Consider the following 22005-nt stretch of genomic DNA (forward strand, 5'->3'; position numbering starts at 1 on the left):
GAGCAACCAAGGAAAGAACAAAATGGAGAAAAATGAAAACAAACATTCAAAGTTAAGCTTAATTTTTATTTGGCAGTAAAGAAAAATCACTGTGGCAATATTCTACAAGATGATCACCAGAGTATAATTTTTTGTTAGGTGGCTATTGGATTACAAGGAAAATTGAAAAGTATTACTGTATGCTTTTAATATACAGACCATCCAGAGCCATTACTTCTTTACAATTTTTGTCTGCATTGCAGGCAACACGGCACAGTTGTAGAATCAGATCAGAGAATTCCCCGTGACATTGTATATTGATTTAAAGATGAGATTTCAGGTAAGTATAAGGATCCATTTGCACAGACGTAACTACAAGTTTGGGATCACTGCAGCATCTGTGTTTGTTCCTTTCTGCAGTATAAACCATGCTATCGTCTGAAGTTAGTATATCAAAAGTTCATATGACAAGCAGAACTTCACCTTAACTAAAAGGTGAAAAGATTTTGCAAGTTTGCAACAATTAAAACGTGTGTGTGGGGTTTCTTTCCCTTTTCCTGTTTCTCTGAGGTGCTTTTTAAACAAGTTAAAATAAATTTATGGCAAATGATCAGTATGCTGCGTCTGAGAAATATTTTCTTTGCATATCAAAAAAACTGCCAATTTTCCCTTCTGCAACACTGCAGATTCAAAAAAAAAATCTGACTATTATTCTTAGTCATATTTCATGTTGTTATAAAGACTTTGGTATACTTCATTCCAGCCAATAAGTAATATATTAGAAAGTGAACAATATGGGAAAAGTAACGAGGATTTTGAAGTCAGTATTTTATTTTGGCACAGTTTCTAAGTATTAAGTAAGCTTATCTTTCTGTGCTACTACTCCATGTTTAAAGATCAAATGATATTTTGGAAAGCAGTTACATTCCAGCTTTGATTAGTGTAGCAAATGCTAATATGTATTTTAAAAATGCTTTGTATCAGATATTTCAAAGTATATTAAAATAATTTTTGAAATGCAAATTTTCACTACTCATTGAGGTAAATGGGGAAAAAAGATGCACCAAAAATGGCAGAGAGGGATCCTGGGCTAAGGAACAATCCTGAATTCCCTTATTTGGGCAAAAGCATAAGCCACAAACAGGAATTTAGCCAGAGAAATGAATTCACAAAACAACTGTCACCTTTCAGATTTCCTTCAAATCAATGCTTTCACATCTCAGGGAAAAAAGGCAGCTGTGAATGACAAAGTAGGCAAAAGAACCCTAGCTGTCTGTAACTTACAGTCCTTACTAACCTCTCCCATCCTTTAAGAGTTCCACATCTTCTTCCAGTCTAATGCCTTTTCACAGGCAAACATAACCACTGAACAACAATCACGTACGTCCACAAGTTATATATACGATTACAGTATAGTGATATCCAAATTTCGGTAAAGTCAGCATAATTTACAGTCAAACTATGCAGGAAGTGCAGAGGAAACCAATTCCCCCATCTATTATACAAAACAGTTTGCTGAAAATATGAAGAAATCTTCTCCTGAGAGAAAAATCAGCAAAGTAGAAAAAATAAAATGCACCTTCCTTGAATTTTATTTTGACTCGGCCTCTTCATCCACAAATTCAACTAGCGGAGCGTGTCTATTGGCCTGGGCACCTTCTTGGAAATTAACCTTTTTTATCACTCCTGCCTTTGGAGCCCTTATGGTATGCTGCATAGAAACAGATCAATAGTGAACCAGCAGATTACTTTTTTTTTTCCTTCTCCTCTCTCTCGCTGCCTCCAGCAAACGCTAATATTACTCTTTGGTGCAATTAGAACAGAACACACTTAATTACTTCCTTTGACACATGTATATTTATTTTAAACTTTCTTTTAAAATGTTATCCTAGACCTTTTTCAAGTTTTATTTTCTCATCAATATTTATTTTGATAAGTATACTGGGGACAAAAATGCTATATAATGTTCTATTTTGAAGTATGAACAGCTGAATATTATTTTACTTCACTAATACTTTTTGTTATTACGATAAATACCAGGTAGAAATAATACAGTTTTAGTCCAAAACATTAATCATATAGCAGATTTGCTCCCTTAAGAGAAATCTGCAGATTTATTAAAGATATTTTTGTTTGCTGGCCCGGAGGGGTCTTTATTGAATAGATATTTGGCAAAATCCAGATGAAATACAAATACAGCTACTAGTGACAGTAAAGGAATAGCATGTTTACATACCAATCCCCAAACTGGTCTGCTTGCATTGTATCAGGTTAGTTTTCCATTGAAGTTTTGTTTCTTGGTAATTTTCTAAATAGAGTTAGTCTAATATCAAAACATTTAATATCAGGTATTAAATATCCTCATATCTAAGCAAGGATTCCTTTAATAATTTGCTTTTTAAATTTTACATTTTGTATTTCAATAACATTGAAAAAAAAGAACAACTCCTCAGATAATGTCAGTCTGAGATATCAGCTGGAGAGGCACAAACATTTAGCATTCAATCGCAAATAATTCTGGGTGTAATTTTTTTAGTGCACAGCTGTTGTATTTCATGTAATTTTAGTGCAATTTAGAAAAGGACATGATAAAGGCAAATTTTCTCAACAACATTAATTCTGTTACCACAAACTGAAGTTTAAAATAAACTAATAGGCAAACCAAACCAGTTCAGGCTACAAAAAACTATAATTCAAGCAATTTGAGCCATGGTCAAGCAATGTGACAAGATATAATGGCCAAAATACTAGTCCACTGAATGCTATGTGGACAATTACAAAGAATCTTTAGTGTGCTCTTGGTAAAACTTTATGTAAATAATAACAAAAAGATTATAAACAAAAAAATCCTGGGCATATTTACAAAGTCATCATTAGCTAGATTTCTGCATGAAGTAACTGCAGACATTACATATGCTTATATCACAGACAGTGAGCAAGAGATATACCTAGACAGTTTTGTGCTATAAAAATGAAAGGATTCTTGATTTCTTGGGAAGGGAGAGAAGGACTGACGAAGCTAACCAAATGAATGTTAAACCATCTGCAGAATAGCATGGATTATATAATCATCATTTGTTAATAAAATAACAGCAAATATAATCCTCTAAAATCTAGTCAGACACAACACTTGTTTTACAGCATATAAAGGGATACTGACATCTGCAAGCTACAATCTGCACCATATTTCAATAATGCAACCACAAATAATTAAATTATGACCAGATTTTTATTTTCTCAGTAATTAAAACCTTTTGTATGTCACTCACCTCCATTTTCATAGCTATCATAACCATCAGAGGGTCTCCAGTCTGAACCTTATCCCCTGCTTTCACAAACACCTACAATTCAAAAGAAAATTAGGAAAAAATCATGCATGTCTCTACCATTAAAAATCATCAGCTGGATCGTGGCTAGCACAATCCACTGAGTGATTGTGGTTTTGCAGAACAGCCTCGTAATATCTTTATTATTGTTGAACTGGGTATCTGAGTTCTGTAGATAATACCCAAGGGGAGTCGGAGGCTATAGAAAGAGGTTCAGTAACAGCTAACAGGATGACCAGGAAGCCATTTATGTATCAAAGAAGAAACACTAGAAGAGACAATGTATATTCTACCTTTTCCGGGCTTAAGAGCTTCTATTTTCAGAACCTCTTCCTGGAGTCAGTCACTAAAGTTGTTAAATCCAGAAAGAAGATTGCAGGAGCCACCTAGTTTTTCTGCAATAACTTTGATTTAGAGTGTTCACTCAGCATGTAAGAGATCCATATTCAATGTACTCCACCCTGTGAAAGGGTTCATGCCTTTTTATTGCTAGTGGAATCCTTTAGCTACTAAACTCTCCTGGAAATCTCTTTTCTTTTGAAACTTTTCCATTGTACAGAAAAATACACAAGACTTGCTGAGCTACAGAAAAAGAAACAAACAGAAACAGCAGCAGTGAAACACACAGCTTAACAAAAAAGGCATTTCTGACTATTTCTTTTTTTTCAAGTGCATCTAGCATCTCAGTCTTCTGGTTAGATGAAATGGATCAAACAGCCTTTAACACTTTGGGGAATTTTGACTTAGAATTAATTAAGATGAAGAAAAAATTATTTAAGTAGTAGGATTAGTTAAATATTCAGATCTTCCAGAGCTCTAGAAAAAGAAGACTATAAGCCTGAAAAACTCTTGGATGGCTGCTGAAAAGTCAGAGTAAACGGCTTTTTCCAGTTGGGAGAAGCCACTCAGCACTGACGTTCTGGCCCTGATCCTTTCCTGGCAGTACAGAAGCAAGCACCATTTCTGGAAGAGTGAACTTGGATATATATTGGAGAATTAATTTCCTACCCGTATTATTATAATTACCTTTTCAACTGTGCCTGTCATGGGGGCTACAGCACCACTTTGCATTCCCACCGAACTCACTGCAGATAGGTACTTGGGTACAGGAAGGCCAATCTGAGCACTACCTTCCTACAGAAATAAAATCAATGACATATGAGCTAAGAACATAAAATAATACCACTATGAGACATGTTGACATACAGGGAAAGAACAGCTTTAGTCAAATCAGTCAACTGTTTAGGGTGGCAGACTACTGGGGCCAGAGCAGCAAAAAGACTGTGGGCATGCTTATTACTTTGCCAATGTCTAAGTCCTCAAAAGCCACACCTGCTGCTGCTAAGGATCAGCGAGGAAGGAACTGCCCCTGTGAAAAAGAGGCTGCACATGGACCTTTGTACCAAACCCACACCTTCCCTATTCACGCAGCAATGGCACAGAAGGTTTTAGAAAATGAGTAAAGGCTGTTTGCCCAAGGGGTAGGCAGGTTGCTGCAACGAGTAAGAAAGACATTCGCATCTTCATTGCCAAGCATTGTCAATATGAGCGTTTCACAATTCAGAATAAAATGGATTCAGTGCGAAGTTTAATGAAAAATTCTCACCGTTATTCAAAATCCCCTAATTCCTCTCAGACTTGCTACCCAGTTTCCCAAAGACTCATTCTCCCCCATATCCTACTCATACCCAAAAACTCCTGTTTATTCTAGATCCCCCACCTCAGACTCCACTCTGATACCACAGGAAAACTGAGCTTTGCCATTCGAGCATGAGTTATTTTGTCCCCATCATTGGAGCAGCAAAGTTTTCACTGCATTCTGCTGAAAGTCTTAAGGGGCTCGGAGCTAGAGGTTAATTGTTGAAACTAATACATAATAATTTACTTATTTCAATTACGTTTTTATTGAGTTACTTTAAGCCCCTGTAATCTTTTTAACTGCACATAAAAAATTACCAGCCTAATCATGCAAATTAGGGTGTCTCCTCTTTCAAATGCCATTATTCATGCAATGCAGATAATGCCATGGTAAGTCATAATTCCTATTTTTTAATATTAGCTGAACTTACCCTTCCTCAGACCAATACCAATTTCTTTCTTATCATTTAATAATAAAAATTAAATACACTGAAATAAAAATACAAGTTACAAGCACTTTCAAATAATTGTCAGCTTGAAGTAATTGCTACTGTCCTATGACAAACTTAAATACTTGGCCATTTTAATATTTTGTGTTCCCCCCTCCCAAATCATCATTTGCAACTCTGATTCACCTAACTGTATTTTATCTTTCTAAAAGTAATTAATTTTCTCACTCACTGACCATAAGCAACTAACTTCTAATTATAGCTATAAATCCAACAAGTATCAAAACATTACGGGCCAATGTAAGAACTTGAAATTATGATTCTCTTTCAAATTCTCTTGTAATTTATATTGTTCATTTGCATGGATAAAACTGAAATTTTATGCTTGCGATAATAAAGAGAGGAACTTTACCGGGAAGAAGAGATAAATGGTGTTGTCCAAAATGACCAATTTGGACTTACACACTGTTCCATTTAATGAAGACCTCAAGTAAATTGAATCACCTTCATTGAAGATCTCTCCAGAAATCAGGAACGTTTTATCTTGAATCTGAAAGTTAAATGCTTTTATAAGGACAAAGCCTAACCCCTCACGAACAATAAACCAGAAGTTAGTATTTGTAGTATACGCTCATAACCTGTGATTCTTCATGGATAATTCTGGAATTTAAAAGAAAAGAAATCTTTTTAAATCTTACGTATCCTTTATTTTTCAGTTAACAGACTGTATTCTGTATCCAATGCAATCAGCTCAGAAGATTAGCAAGTGTGCTCTCCCAGGACAATTTTTATCATAAACTATGCAATAGCACTCAGCAAAATACAAAGGTATATTATTTCTCAGGAAAAACAAAAAAATCAGAATATTCAGTTTAGTGATGCTACTAGATTCCAGTATTTTTAATTTGTCCTAGCATCTTGACTTTCTTCAAACTGAAAAATCCATACTATTCAGCTGACATCATAAGATTCCACAATGCTTTCCAAAAGACAGGTAACTTCCTCGCTCTTGGAAGCTTATAATGCAAAAACTACAATATATTCAGTAAACCTACAAAGGAGCAGAGGAGAGCAGTAATGGAGACAGTGTCAATTAAACACCAAAACTGCAAAATGAAGACCAAATGGAAAGGTCATTTATTCTTAGGTCACCCTTTCATCTACGTCAATGGAAATTGTATTCTGAAGTTGTGGCAGAGGTGCAAAGACAGTAAGAATATGAACATAAGTACATTACATTTAACTGATATTTTTGGTTTTGAGTCTAACATCACTGAACAAAGAATCAGAGACTTGTTGGTCTTTCAGGATGTTATGAGTAGAGATAAAATTCAGTCTTCATTTATATTGTTGCATACTATTTTTCCAGTGAATGAAGACCTTACAACACGCATTGAAAGGATACTGTTGATCTGATACTGATCCCTGAGGAAAAAAAAAAAAATCATTTGCTTGATCAGTATCCTGAGCAGGGGTGCAAATTAGGGCAACACCCTGGGCAGCACTGTGAGTGCTTGTCAGTTCCATGGCCCAGCAACCTGCTCTAGTTGATTGGCCTCAGGACAGGTTTTGTAGCACTCCAGAGGCAATGTCTTCCTCACGATCAGCTCCCGATTCTGTTTCTCCATCCCTTATCTCCAGCTTCCATTTCCATCTCAGCTGCCATTCCTCCTTCTTCCCTGGGAGTCTACATTCTCCCCAGTTGCACTTCTCCTCCCCAAAAGGCCCCACTCTATGTTCCTTCCAGCCTCTTTTTATTTTTTGCTGACATTACTTATATGAGATAAGCCTAAAGTGTAAAAGCTCTCCTGGCATTACATGTGTAATCAATACACTCAAAATAAACTGGGTACTGCTTGAGGGATACGGGTTATCTCAATATTCATATCAGTAGAAATAAGGGTTTGAGTTACCCAACATGTGGTTATACACATAGAAGCACAATAATTTTCTCACTATTTTTCTAGTACACTCATCTCTATACAGTCTAAGCAGTTCATAAATACCGACTTATTCTCATAATTCCCCTTTTCTGAATATTGGAAACAAGCTAAACTAGAGAGAGACTACATTCTTGAGCATGCAATCATTCTGGGTGCCAAATCTGAGATAAAACCCATTCGACTCCAGATGATGCAAGAAGGATATTCAACACTCAGCAAAATACAACCCCCATAAGCCACACAACTAAGAGGCTATCACACATGCACACACAAAAATATCTATGTTTAAAGTATCTTGAGTTGTATCCTGTAGGATCTTTATAGTGTAGACAGACAAAGAAGCCAATTCTGTGAGGCATCATTCAATTCTTTAACCAGAAGATTTACTAGTCTCATCGTTCCTCATCTCATTTGGCAATCACTTTCCAATTTCCATCTTAAAAAAAAAAAGTGTTATCTTATAGATAATGCTCTAGAAAGCTTTTATTTATCCCACAGGAGATCCATCTCATGCACAAAATAAAGCAGGAGTCCTGTGGAAAAAAAGTCTTTTTAAATGCAGATTTAAATCTAATTTTCAATGTTTTAGAAAGACAAATTTAAGGAAGACAGAAATAAAGAGTAAGATCTTTAAATACTGGAAAAACAAATGCTTTTCTTAGCCTTTAGTAGCTCTTCCATGCCAATCCAGCATCTAGCAAAGATAATTTCAGGCCAAAATAATAGTCTACAACAACGGCTGCAGTCAAACCAAAAATAGAATCCTGTATCAGTAATTACGAGGCAACTTTAGTAACAGTTAATACCAAGAGAAGTCTACAAGGAATGGATTCTTCATTTATCTAATGAAGTATCAGAAAAAATTGGGACTTGTACCTGCATGTTGTACGACCCTTCTTGATTGTAACTTACAGCTACATCCACAACTGTTCAATAAAACAAAATATGTATATGTGAGTAGATTTAATTATAGGATCCAGAGAATGACGACATATAAACAATATTTAGTCTATCTTTCTTGATTAAAAAAAAAAAGACTTACCAATACTAAGAACAAGTAGTTTCAGATTAGCTTAGTACACACTGCAGATTTCATACTGAATTCTAGACAACTTGTTTTTCAAAGATGAACACCTGAAGTTATGCTCTGAAATCTGTATTAAGTTATCTGGATGGAAAACAGATTTTTGATGGGAAAAAGCGCTAAGCACTTTCACACCAAAGTGAAGGAAAAAAAAGTCAATGGCACTCAGCTCTTTTAAAAATCTCAACCTTACTCATTTAAATGATGAACATTAGTAGCGTCATTTGAATTTGGTTTATATCTCCTCAAGATCTAACAGTGTGGATTAATCATGCAATTCTGTGAATTCCCAGCTTAAATTGCATAAAAACTCATACTGCTTCTATTTGCTGTTTCTTAGCCTGAATTTTCAAGCACCAGTTGAAATAGCTTTATTCATCAAGTATCTCCTTTCCCTCCACACACTTTTTTATTAACTTACTGTTTTCCCCATCCAGCAGAGACAGTTTTCTAGTATAACATATATTTATTCTTCTACCAGTGCTGGATGCAAAAGGTGAGAATTTATCTAAAACACAAAATATACAGATACGTTACTTTCATTCTACTTTTTTTAAGTACAATACTTAAAACTTACACCATAAAATCAATGTCCTACTATTACTATCATCATACTTATATATATTTATATTGCACATAAAAGATTGGGGAACCACTGTAATAGACAGTGACAATCCCTCACTCAAGCTTCAACACTGAATAAACTGAGGCTGTGCAACCTATAGAAAACGTGACACTAACAGCAGCACTTACTAAGAAGGATATTGACTGTTCTCCATGAGCACATCCTTGAACAGGACAAGAAAGTATGGGAATTCAACTGCAACATAGCAGATTCAGATTAACCTTTAGGTGAAGGTTCCAACTGTAAGAGTAGTCAAACATGGCAGCAAATTGCCTGGGAAGATTGAGAGTTTTCTATTTCTTGGTGGTTTTGAGAATGGATCACATATACAGCTATCAGATATTGCCTGATTAGTTCATCATCTCTTGAAGCAACGGAATAGTGTATGGGAATCTTTCCAATGCCACTCTCCCATGCTTCCAGGATAAAGTGGAGGAGTAAAGAAAATTAACGAGGTTGTTGGCAGCATATATTAGATTTATATGTTTATAAGTTATTAGATTTATAAGTTTTTATTAACAGCAATCACATGCCCCACTGGTATAGCCATATATTAATGGTGTCAGAACTCAAGAATGTTCAGCTCCTGGAGTCCTGTTCATTCCATTAAACCTTACTGCCTCTCCCAATCCTAGCAGAGTCAATTTTACCTCTGAAGACCTTGGGCCAACTGTAGGAATAATAGTGACAGATACTCACTGTTTATGCTTGTAAAGAGCAAAGAGTACACAGTGACACTGATTGTGAATCCCAAGGTCTTTCAGATAGGGCTTATCTGAAGTGCTGTGGGAAGCACAGACTGATATATTCAGGTGATATATTAAGTATCTGTCCCTTAACAAAAGTTATAGTGTGCTCTGTGTGTAAATATCTGACAGATGCCAGAATGCACAACCCTGAGCAGGCACAAAGTGAGGCAAAAAGGGAGCACACAAATTAAATAATTGCACATGAGCTCACAGCACTGTCTCATCCAGTCACAAGTAAAATGAAACAAAAGAATGATCCTTACCATCTGACTGATCTCTAAAAGCATCTGTTAGCATTTTCTCTTTCAGTATGAGTCCTAGAGCTGCCTGACACATAACTTCATGTGGGGTTGCCTTTTTAGTTGGAAACAGTTCATCATGGTGCTGAGGAATGAAATTAGTGTGCACATTTCCAGCCTCAAACTGTGGGTGTCCTGACAGGCTCAGTAAGAAATCAATATTAGTGCTTAATCCTACAATCTGTAAAGAGAAAGAAGCATATTGCCAAATTAAAATGAAGTTATGAATGAATATACAGCTTTCTGCTCAACTTATGCACAGATGATAGATGAATCTTTCTTCAGACAGCACCATCAAAACACAGAGTTTATCAATAAAATGTAATTAATTCAACTGGTCTGTTTTATTACCGATGAAACCATTGCTTTTAAAAAGAAAAAAAAAACAAACGAGTAGCTTTCTCAAAAGCACTCTGTTTTCAAAATGCTACCTTTGTCCACTGTGAAGTCAAAGAAAGTTTCCCAGCAATAGTAACGGAAGGTAATTTAGGAAAAAACCCTACTATTTCAGAAAATCATGCTCTGAGTATTTAAAAGAACATTCCTAATATGAAAAGTGCCTCATTAAAAATTACTTAAAATAGTTTCAGATATTTCATATTTGATCTTTTACTAATAACAAATGGGAACAGTGACTTTTATGAATTTACTAGATACTATCAGTTTCCTGTAGCACAAAATACCTAAGCAAACAACATGAAAATAGAACTAATTATTTTAGAGAAATCAGTGAAACTGATAATGATATTGTGCTGTCAACATTTATTGACAAAACTACTAAGAGAATTCTGAAAAAAACCAAGGGAATTCTTTTATCTCTTTAACTTGCAGTAATCTTCATTTTTAGCTAAAAACAACAGTGGGCCAAACATTTTCAGTACCTCAATCATGTTTATGTTGTTGATTTAAAAGTGTAAATTAATTCTGCACAAATAATATTCAGTCTCACCTCAAGTCAAACCTTCTGAATTCTGTTTTTGAAAATATATACAATACCTGTAGTTTTTACAGGGGAAAAGGGACCGTTTCTTAAAAAGAACTGGCAGCTTTAAAAATCCTCCATTATTTCTTTACCACAGGTATAGTCTAAAAATTTAATTGTTTTTATAAATTAGAAATTACAAGCAAACATCGTCTGACACAAATTCCACCTACAAATTCCTTTAAGTTTGAGAAAGCTCATGCTACAATTGAAAATGTTGTTTAGCCTTACTGCTATATAAAGTCCCAGCTGCATCATCCACTTGAAGATACCACAAACTTAAGAAAAATCTGTGTAAAACTGGACTTCACACTTATCTCTACTCACTCCACCAATGAACAGTTTGCAAATTAGGAAAAAATACAGCCTCTGAAAACAAATAACAATTCTGAAATGGTAGCGGCAATGCAAGCTCCCTCTTAGAAACCACTTTTGTTTTACTGTAGCATTTCATCCATATTTTGTTAGCTCAAGATGTTCACAAAGTTAGCTCAAGATCTGAAATCATACTGCGTTCCTTCTACTTACGTTATATTGATGCAAACTGTATCGCAACTTTCTCAGTGCTGCTTGACGATCTTCAGCCCAAACAACTAGCTTTGCAATCATTGGATCATAATGAACAGAAACCTCATCACCTAAAATATATAAAAAAAAATGCTGTAGCACTAAACCAAGTCTTTCTGAAAGTTGGTAATGCATAGTACTGCACACCATACGGCATTAAACTCTGACACAATTGATGGCCGCATTTCTCTGTGTCCTTAAAGAACATTAATCTTTCATGACCTGGCATTTCAATTGCAAGGACAACTTCAGTACAGACTTTTGCAGAGGTAACGTTACTCAAATTCACTTTTCTTTGTTGCAACCAGAAAGCAGGATTGATAAATTGTGATGGGAATATAATCAGCATGATCCAATGGACAGTAATTTGGATACAGGTAAATAAAGAGGTAAATAAAATATTCAGTGATTGACCAAAAGTACATGGACAATCACAAGGAAGAGTAATTCTGTAGAGACTTGTCTCTATACCCTGTCAGACAAACTTATTTAGGCCAAAGAGGGAAAGGCTTACAAAGAAAAGCTTTTGATGTGAAATATTTCTGATTACACCACTGCCTTCAGTTTTACCTTGTCTGACTCCAGTTTCTATCCTGGTGAAACTATCAGGTGGTGGGGTGGATAAGTGTAACAATGGCCCAGCCCCTGGCATAAAGTTATTATTAGGGTCTTCAGCATATATTCTAGCTTCAAATGCGTGGCCTCGGAGCAGAATCTCTTCCTGCATTAGGGGAATCTTCTCTCCTGCTGCAACCTGAAAACAATAGGGTTTTTTCTTTAATGCAGGATCAATATTCTGGAGTGCCAATGTATGAAATATTAAATATCTTTCTTCTAAACATGAACAACTAGAAAGCACATGAAAAAAGTGCAAGGAGAAAAAAGCGGTAGGTCATAAAAGGCTAGTTCTGAAGTTATTCCATCCTTTTCTCTGTGAGTCACCAGTCAAAGGATTTTGAATTATTGTTGTGTAAATCAACCTCCTAATATTTCACACAGCTAAAACATAATGGAAGAACAGTCTAATTTTTTTCTACTGGTTATGGCAAAAAATAATTGTTTAAGGTAAAGTCTGGTCAACTAAGACAAGATTTGATTAGAGAAAAATTGCTCCAGAAGCAGATGGTAAAATGGATTACTGGCAGCCAGCACTACTGGCATACGCTGTTGATTTGTCTGTATACTGTGTATGCATTTAAGGGAATGTTTCTCTAAGGGGGTTTCTAACAATTTAAGAACATTTAATGGGGATGGAAACATCATTTTATTACTCAAAGGAATTCACATTACAAATACAGGAATACCAACAAACACCAACAACACACCAGTTTGAGACTGAAAAAAACAAGGCTTTTAGGGACAAAATAATAACAAGAAGCCTGCTGCAGTTAAACACAGAGGAGACCCTTGACCAGGAAGCTACACAATTTCCACCTACACGGGAAAATACAAGTTCCTATTAAAAAATTTGTAGCAATATTTCATCTTCTTTTGAAGTGTCGGGGATTTTCCATACTCTGCCTTCTGCCACCAAACTATGAATTTCAGCAGAGACAGCGGAATATAACTTAGTCTTCAAAGAAAGAGTAGTACTATACAGATTCACAAAAATAATCTCTCCAAGAACTGACAGACATATTCTATCTATCGACTCATTAAGCCACATGCCAAGACGACTGAACCTTTCCACCTTCTCTCTTCCTTCCAGTATTGTTTGATCCCTGCTCCAACTCAGCACTCAATGCTCAACCCAGATCAGGAAGCCAAAAGCTCCTCCTTTTTGCATCAGCATTTGCCATTTTAGTTTTCTTTCTGGTTACACTAAACACTCCCCTATCTACTTAAGCTCAATGTGTGCTGCTGTCTTCACTTTTGGATTTATCTAACCAGAACTGTTTCTTATTTCCAGTTCCCTAAGGTCCAAAACTTCCTGTTATCATTCAAACATGCGAGTAATCTCTCTGCAAATTAAGGGTGTGAGGAAATAGCCTGTTTCCAGTCCACATGACTATACATTTATTTTAGAATGTGACTATACTGGTGTAACACTCAACACGTTTTTCTGAAGAGTTTTCCTCCTACAGCCTGATCCAAGAATGATTTTTGGGCCAGAGATACATTTGAACTAGAGTTTAAAAAAAATTTCAGCATGGCAAGGGAAAGATCAGGACCCTACTCCTCCTACGTTCCACATTCTCTATAACCTCTCTAAATATTCTTTAAAAAATGTTTTTCTCTACACAACTGGAAGACGACTTTGTTGCAATTCAGAGCAGCTACACAATGCTCTACCATCAAATACAGTAATACGAGATGTTCCTTAGGAGCAAAGGAAACTACCCAATTAGCTGAACAGGAGATGAGGATCTGAAAACCTATCTGGTCTCTCGTACACAATATCAAAGAGCACTGCTCACCAGACAAGAGGAACTCTACATGTAAAATCAATTAACACTTACCCTAAGCTGCCATTCCACCAAGTCTGTTCCAGTGATCATCTCTGTAACTGGGTGCTCTACTTGCAGTCTGGTATTCATCTCCATGAAGTAAAAATTATGTTGAGAGTCCATAATAAATTCCACTGTTCCTGAAGTATTTAATAAAAGGGCACTTCACCAAAACAAGACTTTTTCCAGAATGGACGCCTAAGACAACTGATTTATGCCAGGACAAGACTATTATTTCTAAACCAGATACGCTAAATTTTATTAAATTCTATACAAATGATCTTAAAGGGTCACACAATTGAGGTCTGAAAACAGAAGGGTTGTTTCCTTGCACATTTACATATCCTGTGCTCTTTAGTAGCCATTCTCTTCCACAGTAAGAGCTGCATTTTGTTAGAGCTGTAAAGAGTGCATGAAGACTCTTTGAAGTATTGTGTATACATATAGGGCGTGTAATTATTTTTTAAAAATAAGTATCCAAAGAAAGCAGTGAGAAAAGAAAAGTCACAAATAATTTTACCAGGTTATTTTTCATCTGGGAAATAACGTGGACTTTACAGACAGTGAGTTGTGGGTTTGGTTTTTTTTTTTTTTTTTAAGGCTTTACTGTTTGAATATAAACTATTATTCTTTGTATGCTGAAAGAGAAATTATTTTTCCTTTGCTCTGCTCAAACTTACTAACATGCATAATGCTCACTTTCCAACAACAATCCAGTTGATTGAATTATCTGCTCTGAAATTTTTTCTATTCTCCAGCTGCCACTGGTCTTGAGCTCAGACCAGGTATGCTAGTTTAAATTTGTAATTACATCAGAATTAACTATGTGATTACTTGCTTAAACCTCAAAAAAATTGGGGAATGTATGTCATACTCTAAAACAACCAGATGCCATTTGCCTTGAGGCTTAAAGTCTTACTGAGTTAAAAGCATACCTCTGGAGCAGCCATACCTCCAGACTTACCTGCTCCCACATAATTCACTGCTTTAGCTGCTTTGACAGCAGCTTCTCCAAGGCTCTTTCGAACTTCAGGATTAATTCCTGGCTGTAAATAATAATACAAAAGTTTATAAAGTATTGTGAATTTTGGTGATATTAAACCTACTATGCATGAATATTTTGCGGTATTTAGCAACTGTAGTGAAATCCTAATCAATGTTATACTTGAAATCTATATAATTTTTCCCTGAGAATTATTTTCTAAAGAAAGTCATTTTTTCAATTAAAACATCTTCTGCAGCAAAATGAAAACAGGTACTGAGAATTACAAATAAATTACTACCCGCTAAATAAATTCGATGGGAGTTAGCAATTACTTTAAAAATACGTCAGCTCATAAAAAATATTTTAAGAACTTTCTGCTCACCCCTGGTGCCTCTTCAATGATCTTCTGGTGTCTTCTTTGCACGCTGCAGTCTCTTTCAAACAAATAGACTGCATTGCCATGATGGTCACCAAATACTTGGACTTCAACATGCCTGTTTCATAATAATAAATGGTTCAACGTATTTCAATAAAGCCCCAATCCTGCGACTGACTTCACCCAATTTGAACTTGTACACAGTCCTGTACACTTCAGTAGGACTTCTTACAGGTTTAAGTGTCTGCCCTCAAATAGCCAAAAATGTAGAAATGAGGCTGCTATTACGCAGGATTTCAACTGGTTTAGACCTCCTCAGTCTCCTAAATGAAATAGGATTCTAAATGCCAGCTACTGCAGTGAAGCCTCATAGGCCATAGGATAAACAAGATACGTATCTAAAGGCTGCTACCTCTTTATTAGTTATTTTATTATAATAAAAGGAAAACCACTTCACTATTATTTGATAATGATGATTCCCCTCATAATTTACTGTGTAGCAATTCACAAGGGGCAGCAGCCCTGGCTCAGGAATAACATTGTTTATTTCAACATGCCATTTCAGAGGATAACTATTAGGTGGCAGAACTTCATTCTATATATAAAACTAAGAAAAGTCTGTCACCATTCTGATAATCCTCTGATGCTGGCAAAAGAAATTCCCCAGGAATTTAATGAGATTTTTCTCATGCCCATCTGACAGCATAAGCAGGCCCTCAGTCTCTTTAGAATAAAGGCTTGCTTTATAGTGATGCTTCAAGAAAAACAGATGTAAAGTACAAGAGTATCAAACAGACCTCTCTGACAAACCTCTCTGAGAAGTTCTTTATAAAAAATAAATTAGCTCAGTTTCACAGGTCAGGCATGAGGTAAAGACTATCACTTCTGTTTTAAATATCAAAATAGAGAAAGATTAAATAACTAGTTTAGGACACCTGAGGGCAGCAGAAACACCATGACAGCTTCACTCAGGTCTGTAGTTCAAGTATTACAAAGTGATTTTTTTTAAAGATGAAACTGAGTTTTGATATTCCTCCTTGAGTGAGCTTTCTATGTCATTAATCTTCACTGCCATGTCTCCCAAACAGCGGTATTTTAATTCTCATCATTCAAAACAAAGTCACTACAAGAAATTCAATACATTATAAACAATTTTGACTAAATTAACACCTCCCATAGTGCAAATAAAACATACAAGACCAATTTTCATCCCACTACTAAACCAGTTACATTTATTTAACAGTAGAATAAACATTAGTGTTTATATTAAAACATCTATTTCTCACCTTGGATTATCTACAAACTTCTCAATCAGCATTGCATCATCATTGAAAGACTTCTTTGCTTCTCTCCTAGCTGATTCTAGTTGATCCAGAAACTCCTTTTCTGAATGAGCAATTCTCATGCCCTAAAATACAAAAGAAAAAAGCATATCTAAATATCTAAAAATATGGTACACAATAAAAATCCTTGTTGCACACAAACAGGTACATGACTAAAACAGCAAGGGCTGAGCTTAATGATAACACTTTTCCCTTCTTTCTCAAACTTCAGCAAAATTGTGTATCAACTTCCAATAAGATAAGCCTACTAAGTCCCACTGAAAGTGCCATTAGAAGTGTAAAAAATAGATATTATCATTCCATTGATATGGATGAGTACAAAATTCAATTTTATTCTTAAATATCATAGAAATTTTCAAAGATTAGCAGAGAAAAACTGATTTCATTAAAAAATAAATATAGCGATTTTGGAAATAACTATAATTCTCTATCATGCCATTTTTATACAAATTTATTTCAGAGTGAAATCAGATTTAGACAGGGAATTCACCATACATTTAAAAGTGTCTAGACACCAAATACTTCAATGGTATTTCTAATCACTTCTTATGCAACATTTAAAACTGTTAGCAAAAAAAGTCACAAGTTATCACAAAGTAACAATTTAAAGTCATCTAATTTCAAACAAACAAATCCATAGGACAACTTTTCTGCTTATGTGAATTACTGGAGATCCATTGAAATAAACAAAACTCTTCCAATTTATACCAGCTAATTATCTTGTGCCTGACTGCACAACAAATGGAAATGAGATTTTATAGTGCTAGGTTGGACATTAATAATAAATTTTAACCAAAAGTAGTTTTCCAGTTTCTTTGTTTTCAAAGATTTCTTTTAGAATATTCAGTTACAGATACCGAGACACAACAACTTTACACCATGTGATAAACAGATTAGTTCCCTTACCTTCCCTCCACCTCCGCGAACAGCTTTAATCATTACTGGATATCCTATTCTCTTGGCATGTTCCTTCAGACACTCATCTGATTGATCTTCTCCATGATAACCTTCAACAACAGGAACGCCAGCAGCAGACATTATAGCTTTGGAAGTGCTTTGACAGAATAGTTTTATGTTTAGAATGATAATAGTATTTTTTTCTTACTTTAAGCTCCAAACCTGTATATGTTCCCAATGCTAATTCTCCTCACAAAAGTAGTTCTGCTGACCTCAGTGGGACTACTTACATAAGCGGGTTACATACGATTTGATTGTAATTAATCAAATGTTTCAAATCGGGATCTTTTTCTCCAAGCCCTCCACATAAAAGTGGTAGTCAGTTTCAGGCTTACTGTTCTTTCCTATCTTTTGACCCATATTACAGAGGCCAAAACCTAACATTTTCAAATTACAACACTGTATCCTGCCAAAACTACATTTGAAGCTGTACAAAGGCAAAACTCTTTTCATGATACAGGCTGGATTCACACCACACATAAAACACTCGAGCATAACAACTATAACTTCAAATATGCATGCAAAACTAGTTAAATTACAGAGGTAATTTACTCTCACGTTAGGAAGTGATAAAAAATTAATTCTCTGAAATTAATATTACACAGTTCATGTGTTGGTAATAACCTTATTTCCATATTCTTGATTTACACTTCATACCCTGGAAACACTTCTTTGATCTAAGTAACTAAGAATAAGATCCTCTGTGATGAACAACCAGTTTACATGAGCCACAATAACCCCTGATGATATGGTGTTTCTTTTCCACCGTTCTTTTGACCAATATACAAGACATCCAGTCTGACTGCTGAACCCTTACCTATATAACACTGCAATGCACCCATTCTGGAAAACTAGAATCAGTTAGGTATTTAATTATCAAAATCCTAATAACTGAACAATCTTGATTGTTTCTATGTCTATAGGCATCCCACATCTATAAACCTGGAACTTATTCCTTTGAAGAAAGCCATAAAAATAAAAGACAATGAAAATTGACAGAATAAAACAATTATGGAACAACTGGTCATTTGTTAACAAAATTAGCTTTGCCAAACTGTAAATTGCATAACCAAGTAACGAATCAGAAATAGATACCTCTTAATACCCATATCTCTGATAGCAGATGAAGGCGGACCTATGAAGATGATTCCCTCTTGCTTGCACAACTCTGCAAACTCTGTGTTTTCTGAGAGGAAACCATAACCTGGATGAATAGCCTAAAACAGAATAATGTTACCAGCCTATTTTTATAGCAGTTTAGCTTAGAAAACCCTGAAACTTCAGTAGAGTGCTAAGGAAACACATGATGGAAACACCATGGGTAAAAATAAAGAACTAGAGAGCATGGATGTAACAGAAGATTTAAGGTCATGATCTACTTACCTGTGCTGCTGAGACCTTGGCCACCTGCATTATTTTCTCCATGGCCAAGTAACTCTGCTGTGAGGGTGCTGGACCAATGCAATATGCTTCATCTGCCTGTTACAGAAAAAATACACATAATACAGACTGTTTATTAGATACTAAAAAGCAAATTTAACTGAATGTCTGAGCTAATTATATTGTGTATCACTGCTAGCATGCAACAGTTTAAATCACTGCCTCTCTTCATGGAGAGACTCAACTGGGTGAAACAAATTCTGACTTTATTCCCATAAAGAGAAGAGTTAGAGTCCATTCTCTAATCCCCAGTGGCTAATCTGGAGTTAGAGAGCTAAACTTCAATGCGCTCCCTGTAAAGTTGTCAGTGGCTATTGGAGTTAGAGAGCTAAACTTCAATGCGCTCCCTGTAAAGTTGTCAGGTGCTGAGACAGAGACTAGGCAAACTTTTCATTGATTATGATTATTGCCAAGTATATAACTTGGAAGTAACTCTACAGGTGTGAAAATCAACTGCATTAGCACACACACCTGCTTTCACATTGAACTTACTAATGAGAACTACTGCTGTGAATGAGCGTTAATCACAAACTTAAGGAATATACTTCACCATTGCTACATGCATGGAATTCCTGTCTGCTTCACTATAAACTGCTACAGACTTCACACCCATTTTCTTTGCTGTTCGCATCACTCTGCATGCAATTTCTCCTCGGTTTGCGATAAGAATCTTCCCTATGTTGTGGCCTCCTGTTTAAAAGCACGAAGCACAGTGAGCAACTTTTAAAAGAAATATATCCTTAAAACCATTCCTGGAAATAAAGCAACTTTAAAATTCTGATTTCTTTTTCATCATTTATAGTGTTTATGCATTTCTTCCAATAATGAAACAACACATGCTTCACCCAAAAGCATTTCCATGCTAGTCTTGGAATTTTTTCCTTAGAGTCCTTATGCAGAAGTATGTTTAAGTCTTTTTTTCTTTTTAGAATTCAAGAAATATATTCTAACCCTAAAACAACACTTAAACATAAAAATTGATGCTTATATTTTTACTGTGTACTTTCTGGACCAACTAGGAAACAATTAACACCTGCCCCCCCCAATAGAAGTGATTCACATTTCTTTGAAGAGCACTATTCCCCATTGATACACAGTCACAAAGAAATAACGAAGTACGAAGGCTTTTGTTGTTGGGTTTTTTTGAACAGTGACTTACAAGCTTCTATTAAGTCTCATGACAGCAGTTAAAACGTGACAGAAATATAAGGCCAGCACAGCCAGAGATCTCACAGGCAGAACTAAATAGCTTAAAACTAACTAATAAAATGAAAATATATCTCTGAATTCTAAAACGTATCTTTTTAGACAGCATGACAACAGGGTCAGTTTAAATCATCTTGCTAAATATTTTTAGCTTTCCTTCATATATTTTATAAATACCATTATGCCTAAAAGACAATTCTCACAGACTTTGCGACGTTTGTATCAGAAAAGGACTCAGAGAGAAATATCACAAAAATAAATAGTTTTCATTAAGTTGAGTATACCTAAATATGACAGATAAAATTATTCAAAATGTTGTTTGCACATTAAAGATTATTTCTGTTAGTTCAGCTAGAAAAAATAAATAGTTTTCATTAAGTTGAGTATACCTAAATATGACAGATAAAATTATTCAAAATGTTGTTTGCACATTAAAGATTATTTCTGTTAGGTCAGCTACAGACTACTGTTTTTTCAAAAAATACAAATATTGAACATTTATTTTTAAAAACTTCCAGTTTTTCAGCAACTAACGGTCTAAAACTAATTGTAAAACGATCCACATTACACATGCAATTAAACCTAGTAGCCAAAGAAGTTAAATTTCATACCTATTGTTGAGGCCCATTTCACAAATCTTTGTACTTGGTTCCATTGCCTGTACAATTATAAACACACAGAAATGTTACTAAAGTATATCAAGAAGTGGCAGCTGAGCTACTTTTATTTTCAGGTGAGAGGAAGACAGCAGTAAAACAACTCTGAAGCTTTTGATGCAACTATTTATACTGAACATATTCAAGTACAAGAAGGAAGGTCGTACAAACTTCACCAGATCTCTCCTTAAGTGTTTTCATTTAGACACAACAGAAATTATCCCCTTGCTTTTTCAGCAGCATTCAAATTGAAACAGTCAACATATATTTAGAAAAAAAAGAAAAAACAAACCTCTTTTAATGGACAGAACAGCCAGCGTCTGGCATTTATTACAGAGAATGCAACTCGAAGTATTCAGGAAAGATGACATAACCAACCACAAAACAGAAAAGCTTAAAAAGGAAATAAGGGTTGTTTGTATAGAATAAAGGTGCAAGAGAAAAGAATGTGAAAGATAGCGAGAAAGAAGAGCTATGAAGAATTTCAGAAATGAAAAGTTAAACCTCAAACGACTAATACTAAAGAAATCAGATAGCGAAGGCTAAGTGGCTGGAAGAAACTGTAAAAGTAAACTCTTGGAACTGTTTTAATTAACATATAAATCAAGTTTGGAATATTGGATCAAGTCCAGCAATTCTTAAACGATATCAGACAAAAGGACACGAGACGTCCTTGACACCATACAACCGAAAGCTCAGTTTCAACAACGAGAGGGGAAATTAGTGCATTTCCTAAACTTCTAGTAACAGCTATCACGGTCGCCGATTCGTTCTGCACAGGATTACAGCCAGCGGAGGGGTGACTACAGCGGGCAGCCAGCGATGGTTATCAAACCCCGACCACCCAGGGCAGTTTCATGGAACCTGTACCAACTGTTAAAACTATGCTTGAAACTCTAGGTGGGTTTTTTTTGCTCTTTCTTTCCGCAGAAGAGCGGGGGGTACCTGTATCTC

General features: G+C 35.4%; 1 protein-coding gene across 1 annotated transcript; it reads right to left on the minus strand.

Annotated features, from left to right (window-relative positions):
- Nucleotides 1-49: 49 nt before the first annotated feature.
- MCCC1 (methylcrotonoyl-CoA carboxylase 1) lies at nt 50-21047 on the minus strand. The gene is made up of 18 exons (XM_019474336.1): nt 21007-21047; nt 19740-19879; nt 19133-19228; nt 18845-18966; nt 17699-17846; nt 16736-16857; nt 15456-15567; nt 15053-15134; nt 14101-14228; nt 12212-12395; nt 11603-11712; nt 10057-10273; nt 8841-8927; nt 8212-8261; nt 5805-5942; nt 4332-4439; nt 3249-3320; nt 50-1690 (listed from the first exon to the last, which is right to left on the minus strand). Exons 2-18 carry the CDS (start codon nt 19818-19820, stop codon nt 1571-1573), a joined length of 1977 nt encoding a protein of 658 aa, XP_019329881.1. The 5' UTR covers nt 19821-19879; nt 21007-21047; the 3' UTR covers nt 50-1570.
- Nucleotides 21048-22005: the final 958 nt, after the last annotated feature.

Source organism: Aptenodytes forsteri, unplaced genomic scaffold (assembly GCF_000699145.1).
Source record: "Aptenodytes forsteri isolate BGI_AS27 unplaced genomic scaffold, ASM69914v1 Scaffold72, whole genome shotgun sequence".
In the NCBI taxonomy this organism is placed as follows: domain Eukaryota; kingdom Metazoa; phylum Chordata; class Aves; order Sphenisciformes; family Spheniscidae; genus Aptenodytes; species Aptenodytes forsteri.